We start from the raw sequence: 12,516 nt of genomic DNA, 5'->3' as shown, positions 1-12,516 counted from the left end.
AATAAGGCCAATGGCTTTCCAAAGTGACCCAAAAAGCACTTTTAGTGACCCCTAGAACACCCTCTCTCTGCTTTTCTTACCGAAAAGAAGGCCAATGTCACTACCCTGGCAATCTACCTTGGTAGCGCCGCAAGCCATTGAGGTAGGACGTGTCAGGATGCATTCTAAAGTTTAAATTATACCACATCATTTAAAGTCCATTTTCACGCTGTGCCGGCAAGAGCAGGTACATATCACACACAAGGTCTTACTTTCATTATTAAATAAATGACCCAAATCACTTGACAAGTAACAGCAGTTAAAGAAGGGGTCTGATGCTCAAAGTACTGGGATCCTTTGAGAGATGCAGGTGAAAGTGGGCGGCTGAGGACTATCCCACTCCTCTGCCTGAATTGTCATTTGCAAAGGAATTCATAAATGCTTTGTGATCATTTCTGACAGACGCAAACACTGTGATGATTTATGAATTAGCTGCTGTCCAGAATGAAACATATATAAAGTTGTAAATTAATGGTGAAACATTATAAAATGCATGGACATTAATGCAAACAGAACAACAGTACCAACATTAGAGCATGGAAAGACATGGAAATGGGAAATTATAAACAGAAAGAAAACAATGGGATTGCCTTACCTTGCTCACATAAAACCCCTACATAGCTTGGTAGACACACACATGAAAATCCATTGATCCCGTCAAGACACGTGGCTCCATTCTGGCAGGGGCTGGGCTGACATTCATCAATATCTGCACCCAAATGGTAGATGACTTTACAGTTTGTCCGTTCAAAACGAACAGTTAAGTTGTAGACGGCACACATTTTACAATGTACACAAATTAAGAGCAAAATGAGAGTTAAAAAAATCTAAAAAATTAATTCTGCGCCCATTATTCCCCCCTTCATTCTGATAAAGGCACCATAGCAGTGACCTGAGGATTACTAAAATGCCCTCATGGCGAGCGTCTCTCTTTTCATTCATAGGACTGTAGGACTTGCAAGCCCTGTCCCTTGTAAAGTCATACTTGCCCTTTTCGCCTTCAACTGACTCAAAACAGCTTCATCGTTTTCCAAAGTAAATTTGGTTGTAATTGTTATTATTGGTCCACCTTAGACCTACTCAAATATTTGAGTGTAAGGAGACAGCAGATAAATGTGGCCTGCTGTCTTTGGTGTTACTTTAAAGAGCCGTTGGATGGTGTCTGCCACTGGGGAAACAGATACTACGATAGCTCTGGAGATTGATGGTGAGATGAAAATGCCCTCTCTGACAAAAATGCACTATGATAAGTAAAAGTAATAGATGAACTGACATGAGAAAGTAATGCTCACATTTCAACATGGCAGGAGAGAAAACAAACACTTAGGGCAATATTACGAGTCTGGTGTTCTGAGGACCGCCAGACTCGTGGTGGAGTGGCAGTGGTGGATCCAGCTACTGCCACACTGGTGGTCCGACCACCCATTTACGACCTGGCCTAGGTGTGGTTGTCAGAAGCCGCAATATGTTTGGCAGGACCGCCACCGTCCTGCCAAGCATATTACAAGTTTCCTCTCCACCAGACTTTTCATGCAGGTTCCACAGCCATAAAAACCCTTCGAAGAGGAAACAGAGGTGGCCAGGGCCCCCTGTGCCTCCGACATATGTGGATGTACACAGAGGGGCTTAACATGTGCCCCCCTGTGTGCATGGATATAGGTTCCTGCAGGGCGTGGACTTTTAAGTCCAAGCTGTGCAAGAACATTGTGAGGCGTTCCCATTGCTATGAAAGGGCATCACAGGGGGAATCACCACACTGTCGGCCCACCAGACCACTGTAAAGCGGTAATCTGGTAGGCAGGCAATAGCGACAATTGGCGGAAAGGTGGCACCGCTCTTCTGAAAAGTCCTAATTAGGCCCTAAGTGATTTGAAGACAAATTCATAAATTTAGTCTAGGTTGCACACAGATTTATTATGGAGGACCTATTTTATTCCTCAAATATAGAAAATAAAATATTGATTAATTTAAGGTCATCGTATGTATTGTAGATTTTTGAGAACCTCTCTACTTCTGTTGTACCGGCCCATCTGCCATTGTACCCACAACCACTATATGTTTCTGTCAAAATGGAAATCAAATCGAAGGTCGATGGGTTGCAAACTGTCATTATATTGCTAATATATTACATTACTCAATTAAATAAAACCGCATACTTTATTTGTGTAATATCATGACCAGGAGTAGTAGATTTTCTGACGTTACAAAATAACCCATAAGTACACATGCTATAATAAAACATGGGTAGCAGACAGCCTCTTAAGATTAGCTTCTAATGCAATGTTTGAGAACCAGTGATATCCACAGTTCACCATGTTTTATTGCTTCGAGACCTTAGGTCTGATAGTTTGTTATCTCATCTGATACAGTCCAGAATGATGATACAAAATACGCTGATCCTTTTGTCACTTTTAAACATGTGCGGTCACACGTTCATATGAACACACAAATCTATGTATTTGCAAACATAAGAATAGTACTCTGCCTTCAAATATTTATCTTCTAACCAAACTACTTGACACCATCATTCAAATAAACTAACAGTTTCTCTTAATTCTGTATCCTGACCTAATGCTTCAGAAATATACAATTGTCAAACAATATAAAGTAAAACATATGTTCAGTTCCACTGCAAAGTTACATTTTCCCTCTGTGGTTTCTGCTCACTCAAAAAACACTCAGACCTTTGGGTTTTGTGGTTTGTTGAGGTCTCCCTTCCTTCTCTTGGTGAAACGTAGGCATGCAGTACATGACAGCCCACACATTACATTCTATACATTATGCTGTGACCTCTGCCTCACCATCTGGTTGGATTGGAGGCCTTCACACAAAGCATGCTATATTTATCTCTGAGGTAAGGCGCAGTCCTGCTGTTTCTTTTGCTTCACTGCCAGGTTCTAGAATATGTGTATGATGGGGGCTCACCTAATTCGCACTGTTCTCCGCTGTATCCAGGCATGCATGTGCAGATATAGAAAGACCCTCTTGTGTAGCAGGTACCTCCATGCCGGCAAGGATTGCTTTTGCAGGGATCCTGGCCTGTAGCAGAAGATGAATACAACAGTTAATCTTATTTTATGTCATTTACTAAACCCTTACATCCCTTACTCCCTCTTCATTTCATACTTTTTTTCCCCCAAGAATGAAGTTTTATTTGTATAAACAGAATGGACCAGGGCTGTGAAAACGGTTGGCATTTCTTTACTCCAAACCCAAGCCGCACAAAGAACCAGCTACAAACCACATTTGCACAGGAACGCTACGCTTTGCAGATTGTATTGGGTTCTAGGGGCCTCATTTATGAAAAGTGAAGCATCGCTGCGTGAAAACAGCGATGCGTCACTTTTCACTGCGCCCTCCTAGCGACACCAATGATGCGTCATATTTACAGTATGACGCATCATGGCGTAAGGAGTTACAGATACGTCAGTATTTCTGACGTATCTGTATGACGCAAAAGTGACGCATTGCTGAAGTGTGTCACAAAAGTGACGCAACTCCAGCAATGTGTCTTTCCACATGGGGCAAGCCCCATGTGAAAGGGCCTGCGTCAGTCTTACGCCTGCTGTGAGGCAGGCGTAAGAAATTGACGCATTTGTGTCCTAGAAGTGGCGCAGTGAAATCTTATAGATTTCTCTGCGTCACTTCCATGACCCTTTCTTGCGTCAAAACGCCCCCCTTGCATACATTATACCTGGCGCAGGTATAATGTGGCGCAGGGGTTTACAAAGTGATGCATCTACCTAGATGCGTCACTTTGTAAATATGGCGCAACAAGGCGCATTTTTTACGCCACTGGTGTGTCACTAAAAGTGACGCACCGGCGGCGTAAAAGTGACGCACAGCCTCATAAATGAGACCTTAGGTGTCCAAGTCAAAGATAAGCTTCGCCCCTAGTTTGGGCAGGCCAGGACAGCCTTTTGCAGAGCAGGAAGGACCCCATTCAGTTATTTTCAACCTTCTGTGGACATAAGCATGGCTTCATCTGAACTGTGGTTTGTGGTCACTCCTTTGGGCAGGTGGTGGTTATCTGAAATTGAGCAACCAGCTGCAGGCAGCAGTGGAGCACTGCTTGGATTTCTTGTTCTTACCAGGAGCCTCTTTAACATCTCGAGGTATAGGAGAAACAGTCATTTGAAGCTGGGCTCTGGTTGAGAATGCTTAGCAGAAACTGGGATGTGGTGGGAAGAAAACTAGTAACTCGGAGAGTACTGCACAGAACATGTTTACCCCACACATATTTTAAATGGAATCAGGATCCAAGCAGAGCAAATTATTCCCTAGATCATGTTCCGTCCCATCAAGATTGGAACAGTGTTTTTATGAATTTGATGATTGTAACAAACGTTGATCTAATGTAATAAGATTCTAAGATGTGAAAACACAGACACCAAAACACACACTACTAGCATCTTCACCTCACGTAAATATCTCCTCTCAAATTCTGACTGGCACCAAACCCCGCTATCTAGCACTTGCTTCCAAATATGTTGATGCAAAAGTAGTATAGCAACCCAGCCCTAGTATATGGGGAGGGAGTTTGACTGGACTTAGGAGTTAAATACTGCTCATATTTTCTGCAGGATCGAAATTTGAGCAGGGCGTCCTTTGGAGTCTATCTTTCAAAACTAGGGACCCGATTCACAAAGGTATAAAATAAGACAAAAGTCTAACTTTACGACTTTCGGTATTCACAAAGGCCATTTACTACACGTAAATGCCCTTTGTGAATACCGAGAATTGTAAAGCTCAACGTTTGGTATTCACAAAGGACATTTACGAGTAGTAGATGCTTTTTGTGAATACCAAAAGTCATAAAGTTAGACTTTCGTCTCAGTTCACCTTTGTGAATCGGGCCCGATTTGTTGCAGTCTTCAAGTGGAATGAGTGATATGCACTACATGGAAAACAAGCACAACTACTCATACCTTCTGCAGCCTGGGTCAAAGAACCAACCCCTGTGGGCTTCGTTCTTGTTGTGCTTTTCAGATCTGTATATTGATGCTCTGTACGGTTAATGGCTACACTGACAGCGTCAAGCAGATAAATCCAAGAACCCCCAACCTCAGGACCAAAAGTATAGTTGAAAATCCCATATAGTAAAGGTGCTCCGCTCAAGCTTGACATCGAAACTGTTCCTCTTCTTCTCTTGTCCCATTCCAGCTAGTGTAAGGCATTGGATGTTGCCCGGCGTCCAATAAAACAGGAGATTTAACAGCTGAGTGCAGCAAGTCTGGCCAAGATAATGAGGCAGACTGGGTAATCCAGCTAGCAATAAATCCCATTTCACATTGAGAAGCTATCTAATATTTCAGATACCATGTAGAATTCATATTTATATTGACAATTTGTCAAGACTACCCTCAAGAATTTCTACTAAATATAAAATAAAATAAAAAATCTGTGGATCATGTTGGTCATGGACTCATTACTGCAACTCTTCATTCTCTATGTCTTCAGCCAGGCAACCTATGTCCTCTTTTGGGGGAGAATGGCATTTACAAAGGTTCTGCATCAAATTTGCTATGAGTTGAACTTCTTTGGAAAGAACCAAATCGATATGCTTTAATATTGATGACTCAGTTCTAGACAATGTCTTTCAGCATGTTTGGTTTGAGTACTGCTTGCCTGGACGAGCAGAAACACTGAAATATTGAGATCGCCAATGATGTTAACAATCAATATATATGATTGAGGATCTCAAATTCATAAACTTCTTCAGGGCCTGGGACACATTGAAAAATAATGGAAGCTCCCATTTTGAGACACAAATAAAAACAACGATATATGAAATGGAAGACACAACTTGTATTTTTCTCTTTCTCCTTTCATCTCGGAAGGCACATTTACAAGTAACATAAATTGCTAAAATGTACCAAAAAAAAAAACAAATCCTTACATTTTGACAAATAAAATCTGCAAGAGGCAGATTAAAAAAACAACTCTCCTTTACCTGGTATATTTACTTCAGCTTCATCGTATGGTTCACTGGTGCCAATGAGAAACTCAGTTTCATTTGTAACATCTGAAAGATTGGTCTGCGGTCTCTCGTCTCCAGTTACTGGCATGTGTTGATCAGGTTCAGAAACGCTTTCTTCTACTGCTGTTTGTTCAGTAGCAATGATCGACGAAATGGTGGATGCATCCTTCTGTACCACAAGTGCGGTTTGTGTTTCTACAGTCATGTCAAGAGGGGATGATGTTGCTGTCTTTTCAGGAGTACCAAGTATGGATGGTGTGCTGTCAGTGGGTTTATCAGGCAGTGAATCTGGAGGTGTAGTAGATACTTCTACATCCTCCTTTTGGGTTTTAGCCTCCTCAGACCCAGATGCTGTTGCACCCTCTGTATAGTCTTCTATAACTTGCTTGGCAGACACAAGGGAGTCAGTGTGGGTCTCATCCGTGAATGTTTCAGCAGAAACATCTTCATTGTCAGGTGTCTCAGTAGTAGAATCAACATGAACTGTCTCTTGTGTGCTCTCTGTTATTTGTTCATCGATTTCAGCTTCACTTTCAGATACGGATTTTGAAGTTGTCTCAGTTTCATTATATTGTTCATCAAGCAAGGGCTTGTAGGTTGCGGCAACTTTAGAAATTACTTCTTGTTCTGAAGCAAGTTTACCTATAGCTGAATCAGATGATGGCAAAGTACTAGGGATAATTTGATGTGGGTACTCAGATGCCCCATTAATCAAAATGACTGTGAAAGAAGGTTTTTGAGTTTGTTCCTCAGGAGTTGAGTGTGTATCTATGCCCTCTGACAGACTTTGTTCTTCAGTCCCACCGGGCAAGTGTCCAATGCTCTGTGAAACTAGCTCTGTGGGAGATGTTTGTACATCAGGCACCTCTTCATCAGTTACTTCTGGTTGTAAAGCAATCCTGGGTGTCTCTGTTTCACTTTCAACAGACTCGCTTTCTAAATATTCAACTGTAGATTCTATTTGACTTTGGGTAAAAGTAGACTGGATTACAGTCTGCGTGCTTAATTCCAATCGCTCCTCCAGTGTTGTCTCTGCAACTAAAAGTCCTGAATCCAATGGGGATGTTGTGGTATCAATGTCAATTTCAGGGGTTGAAGCCTGACTAGGAAGTAAGGATACTGTTGAAATGGATTCTATAATTTCTGGCTCAGAAATGGAAGATTGTGTTGTGTGATGAAGATCATCAATCACTTTGGAACTTGTTTGTTCTACTGTGGCAGCGGATTCTGCTGCTAAATGTGTTTGTGTCATTGGTGGATCAGAGCTGGATATAATATTCAGACCAGATCCTTCTGTTGTGTCTTCTAGTAAAAGTAGACTTGGCGAAGTTTGATATTTGCCAGCAGAAAGGAAAGATGCTTCAGTTGGTACATGTAGATCTTGCACATCTGTGTGCTTAGATTCTACAATGTCCATATCTATAATAGTTGTTTCAGGAGGGATGCTACCATGTTTCTGTGGTTCTTCAACAACTGTTCTTTCGGTCATTTCAATTATTTCATCTGGTTCCTTGTCAACATGTCCTGTAGTTATATCCACTGATGTGATTGTGTCTTCTGATGAACTGATATCTATAAAAGAACTTATGTGAGAGCTAGTTGGGCTTGTTTGAGTTTCTTCTTTTAAATCAACAGGCAAAACAGAAACTTTTTCTGTTTCTAAGGAAATCTGCATGCCCGATCCTTCTGCAGAACTTTCAAATAAGTTTGGATCAGTTATTTTGTCTTCGATTTCTGTACTGATTGCTACACTAACTAAAGCTGAGTCCGTTGGAATGGTATTATCGGATGATACCTCCTCATGAGCAGAAAAAGTAGGCGTCACTAAGCTTTCAGTCACACTTCCAAGCTCTTGTCTGACATGTTCTGTTTGTGTTACACCATCACTTTCTGATGAAATGTGGTCCAATTGTGTGCTATGCTCTACGGAAGGAATAACCTGAGAACTTGCTTCAATTGGAATTGATGTAGAAGGAACAATGCTGACAACTGTTTCTGGGGCTAATTCAGTTGCAAATGTTGGTGGTCTAACATCTTCACCAGCTCCTGAATAAAGTTCATCAGTACGGCTAGTCTCAAGTAATCTTGGTGTGCTTGTAGAATCTGTTGGCTCTCCACTTTCAGATACATATGGCGCAGGGCTTGTGGATCTAAAGAGTTTTTGCTCATCAGAGGAACTGATAGAATCTGATTCTTTGATTTGAGATGGGGTAGACATAATACCTTCCCCAGGGCCTTCTCCAAAAAACAGAAATTCGGAGCTTACTGCTGCACTTGTAGGGATTTCACTTCCTGAAACAGATGTTTCTTCTAATGCTCCTTTAGTGGCAATAGTTCCCTCCAGAGGGTGGGCTATTGAAACAAGTTCTACTTGTGGATGGCTGGTTGTTGGCCTGTCTTGTCTTTCTGTCAAGGATTCATCACTCTCTGTGCTTGTTGAAATCTGTCCAGGCGAAGTCTCTTCATCTCCACTTCCACTTTGTTCTTCACCACTCCCAGATTCCAGATCTTCATTCAATGCTTTAGAGACAGACTCAGTGGCTCTCTCTAGATCTCCAGATCCCGATCCTTGCTCTTGTAATGAGGTTTCAGTACTGATTAATGTCTGTATTGAACTTTCCTCAGCCACCTGTGTGATGCTAGTTGGCTCTGCTAATGATGGTTTTTCAATAGGAAGTGGGGCAACTAAGTTTTCCTCTGTGGAAGACGCTGAAGAGTGAACATTTTCACTTTCAATTGGAGTAGGGAGCGTCCCTGGAGTCTTTGTACTAGCAATGCCTGCTACAGGAAAATCTGGGAAAAGTTCATCCCCTGAACCATCAACAGATTGTACTCCTGCTTCAGTCTGGGAAGGAGATACTGTTGTGCCATCTGCAGATAACAAGAACGCAGTAGAAACAACAGTTGCTTCTGTCTCCAGTTGTTGTTGCAATGCTTTGTCTGTGCTAGAGGTATACATGCTCTCTGTAGATCCTTCAATCTCTTGCTGTTGTTCAACTTCTTTCCCTGTAGTGGCAGCCTGTATATCCTCAGAAGTTGTGACAGGCACTTCTTCTGTTGAGAACATTATTGATGTTGGCTCAGTAGTGAGATGCTGTTCTTGTGCAGAAACAGTGCTACCAATAATGATCTCCTTTACCTCAGAATGAGGTACAGACACACTGGCGACAGTTTCTGTGACTGAGTCTATGTCTCCAGAGCCTTGCTCTATAAAAGTCAATACAGTGCTATCTTTTGGATGCATTGGAGCCTCTGAAATTAGACTGGAGGTGCTTATTTCTGACCCAGAGCCCATTTCTTCAAAAGGGGTTTTCTCAGTTGAGGGAATGTACAACACAGAACCCTCGTGTTCTATTGTCGGTTCTGATGTTGGTACCTGACCTGAAGGCATCTCTTCAAACGCTGAGCCCTCTGCTTCTTTCTCACTTATGATCTTTTGAGAGTCTGTATCAGTTGAATCAGGTGCAGGTGAAGTTGTAGGGCTCATGGAATCTGTTTTATCATCTAAAGGTATCAAAGAAACACTTTCTTCTGTCACTATTCCAGTAGCACTTTCAGTTGGAACAGTATCTGTCAGGCTTTTTAGAGCTTCTGGAGAAACTTTTTCCAGTGGAGGCGCAGATGTTTCAGAAACGTGTTCTAATTCACCAGGAATATTTACTGTAGTTTGAAGAGTACTGACATCGAGCTCTTTAATCAAGGTATGGCCTGTTGTTATAATCAGATCAGTCTGTGATAAATCTGTTCCCTGTGTCATTGTGGTTTCTTCTATGTCTCCAGAGCCTTCTTGATTTAAAATTGAAGTGGGTTCTAACTCAGTCTTCACTATTTGAGATGGTGCAGCTTCCACAAGACTTTGTGATGTAGAAAGCACATCAGTATGAATGGAGGTTTTCGGCATTACATCTTCCTCAGTTGTGTCCAAAGTAACAGAGTCTTCAATGGTGCTGGAAGAAGATGGCGGGGTAGTCCTCTCCTCAACATCTTCATCTGATGTTAACTTCACAATCTCTGTAACCACTGTACCAGATGATTGCACATCACTAGAATCATCTCCAGAATATTCCAGTGCTGTGAAGGTTACGGGTTTTGTGGCTTCAGATGGGGTTTGAGGAATCATAATATCCTTGTTTGTCACTGCTTCTAATGGGGTCTCTCCAGTTGCTAATATGACACTATGAGAGAGACCTTCTGTAAATGAATCTGAATCTCCACTGTAGATAGATTCAGAAACTGAAGCACTTGTTGTAGGCCCAACATCTTCTACCTCTGCAGATTGGTCAGTTAGTCTTGACAAATCAGGTAGACTTGTACCTGTTGCCTCATCCACATATGTTACAGTAGCATCTACTTCACTAACTTCAGATGTCTCAATGTGTTTTGACGGTGCCACACTTTCAATGAGGTCACTTTTTGCCTCTACGGCTTCTCGGTCTTTAGGCGCACTAGTGATTTCCTGTTTTCCATTGATAAACTTTACAGTAGGAGAGGTTGATTCAATAGTAGAGTTCTCACAGTCGGCCTCTTCCTCCTCTGGTGTAAATATGGGCAACAAGTCAACTATAAGATGGTCACCATACTCAGGAAGCTGAAGATGACCTCTCTGGTTCAAGAGTTCCAAAATTGGGTTCACTGGACCTGTGAAAAGTTAAAATAGAAGCCATTTTAGTAAATGCACACATGCCTAATATGCTAATCATGTGATTATCTATGACGTTTTCATATATACTTTTATACCATTTTGCTCATTTTACTAATTTGTTATCTGGTGCACCAGGTTCGAATATTTGTCTACAGTCTTTCCTTCTTTGGAGCACTGTTCAACGGGCACAGATTTTAAATTGGGCCATCCTGGTGCCGCTACTTTCAGTCCCTGCTGTTTGGAATGCTGTTTGAAGTGAATTTAAGTTAATTGAAAACTGAGATACAGCCTATGACAGGTGATCTTTTGATTTACTGGAATGAAAGGGCCTACTCGGTGAATGATGTCACTATACATCTCAAAACCCAATCAGATGCTATCAAACAAGCCAACAATCTAGAATTTCTATCGTCGGAGGTTGTTAGAGATGAAGGACTGGATAAACAGCACCTTTTTAGGTCACGGCCTAGCGAAGGCTGCGCTTGCACAGTCTCGCTGGCGAGATTTTATGTCTTAGAGTATGGGGGCTTAAACCCGCCCCTCTTCTCCATTGGCTGGCTTCCTAAACGGAGGCCAGCCATTGGAGAAGAAGGGCGTCTGTCCGTTTAAGCCCCGTCTTTTTGGGATTCGGCAGTGTGTTTTTTCATTTCTTTCTGTTTTCTTTCTCTCCTCTTCCCATTGGCTGGAATTTTACATTCAAGCCAATGGGAAGAGGAGAGAAAGAAAAACACGCCCCCGAATCCCAAAACGATTGTGCATTTCTCCGAGGCATTTCTGCTTCACCTCGGAGAAACATGGTGGTGTTTCCACCACCTCAGCTCCTTTCTCCCGGTTGCCTGCTCGGACCCAGCGATTTGCAAGGTCCACTGAGTGTATTTGCAGGCCACTATAACTTTGTCCTAATAAAATGAACTGGCACCCATTCAGTTGTTTAAAGGAATAACTTGTGCTCGCGATTCTCTTGTCTGAAGCCTGAAGCATGAATCCACCATAGCGGCTACATTCAGTGACACGGACACCAGACGTGGTATGTAAGACACCAAAATCTGGGACACCCACCCACAACTCACGAATAGGGAAAATCGGAATAATTAAGGCCCATCTTCACTGCACATATGACCCTAGTATACAAAATGGCACCGGCATTTAAGCTTTAAAGACAATAGTATCCCAATCGAAGACGGCCGCTAAATGCTTCTCTAGTTACTGTCTTTCTTCTTTTTCTAGAATGGCACGTCGCCCGTAACTGGCCACATCCCTGGTGAACATCCAAGAATGAAGCAGAAGAGAACTTCAGAGTGCTGTTTAGGTACGGCGCTCATTTCACGCACTTGCAATATTTAGAAATGTTCAAAAACTGCTTAAACTCACTCATATGAAGAAGTGTCATTCGCAGGTTAAAAGCGTCCTTTGTACATAGTGCCTAAAGACCACGTCTCCAGTGACTAGCACATGCGGTACATGCCCGCAGCTCCCTGCTGCCTATTCAGGCCCACTGTGGATGCACGTGCACACAACAGTGGTCCCTCCCACTGCGATGCTCCAAACCACTAGCGCAGCCGGTGCGGCCGGTCACCCGAGCCGAGACGTTACCCAATCCTGGTTGTGCAAACATTTTCCTATGCTATATAAAGACAAAAGGCGCGCCCTGCGAGCCCCTCGTACTTAATGCATGGAGGTGAACGGTCAAACTGATCTTCCATAACGAGTCTGGGTGGAAGGGCCACGCAGCCTTCCATCCGGTTGTATAGCTAGCCTTCTGAAGAACCTAGCGGATAAGAGGACAGCTCTAGGCGCTAGATGAAATCGGGTGGCATCAGCATGTGGTCGTAGACCAGAAAGGCAGATGGTAAAA

General features: G+C 42.6%; 1 protein-coding gene across 1 annotated transcript in view; it reads right to left on the bottom strand.

Moving 5' to 3' along the window:
• The window catches only part of LOC144818189 (versican core protein-like), a 181,417-nt gene that overhangs the window by 37,123 nt on the left and 131,778 nt on the right, over positions 1 to 12,516 (bottom strand). Inside the window, exons 8-10 of the mRNA XM_078675329.1 lie at positions 5,993 to 10,657; positions 2,965 to 3,078; positions 635 to 748 (exon numbers count right to left, since the gene is read on the bottom strand). Coding sequence (XP_078531455.1) covers positions 635 to 748; positions 2,965 to 3,078; positions 5,993 to 10,657 — 4,893 coding nt within the window. The remainder of the gene's footprint in view (positions 1 to 634; positions 749 to 2,964; positions 3,079 to 5,992; positions 10,658 to 12,516) is intronic.

This window comes from Lissotriton helveticus, chromosome 2_1, assembly GCF_964261635.1.
Source record: "Lissotriton helveticus chromosome 2_1, aLisHel1.1, whole genome shotgun sequence".
Taxonomy (NCBI): domain Eukaryota; kingdom Metazoa; phylum Chordata; class Amphibia; order Caudata; family Salamandridae; genus Lissotriton; species Lissotriton helveticus.
This window is presented reverse-complemented; position numbering and strand designations above follow the sequence as displayed.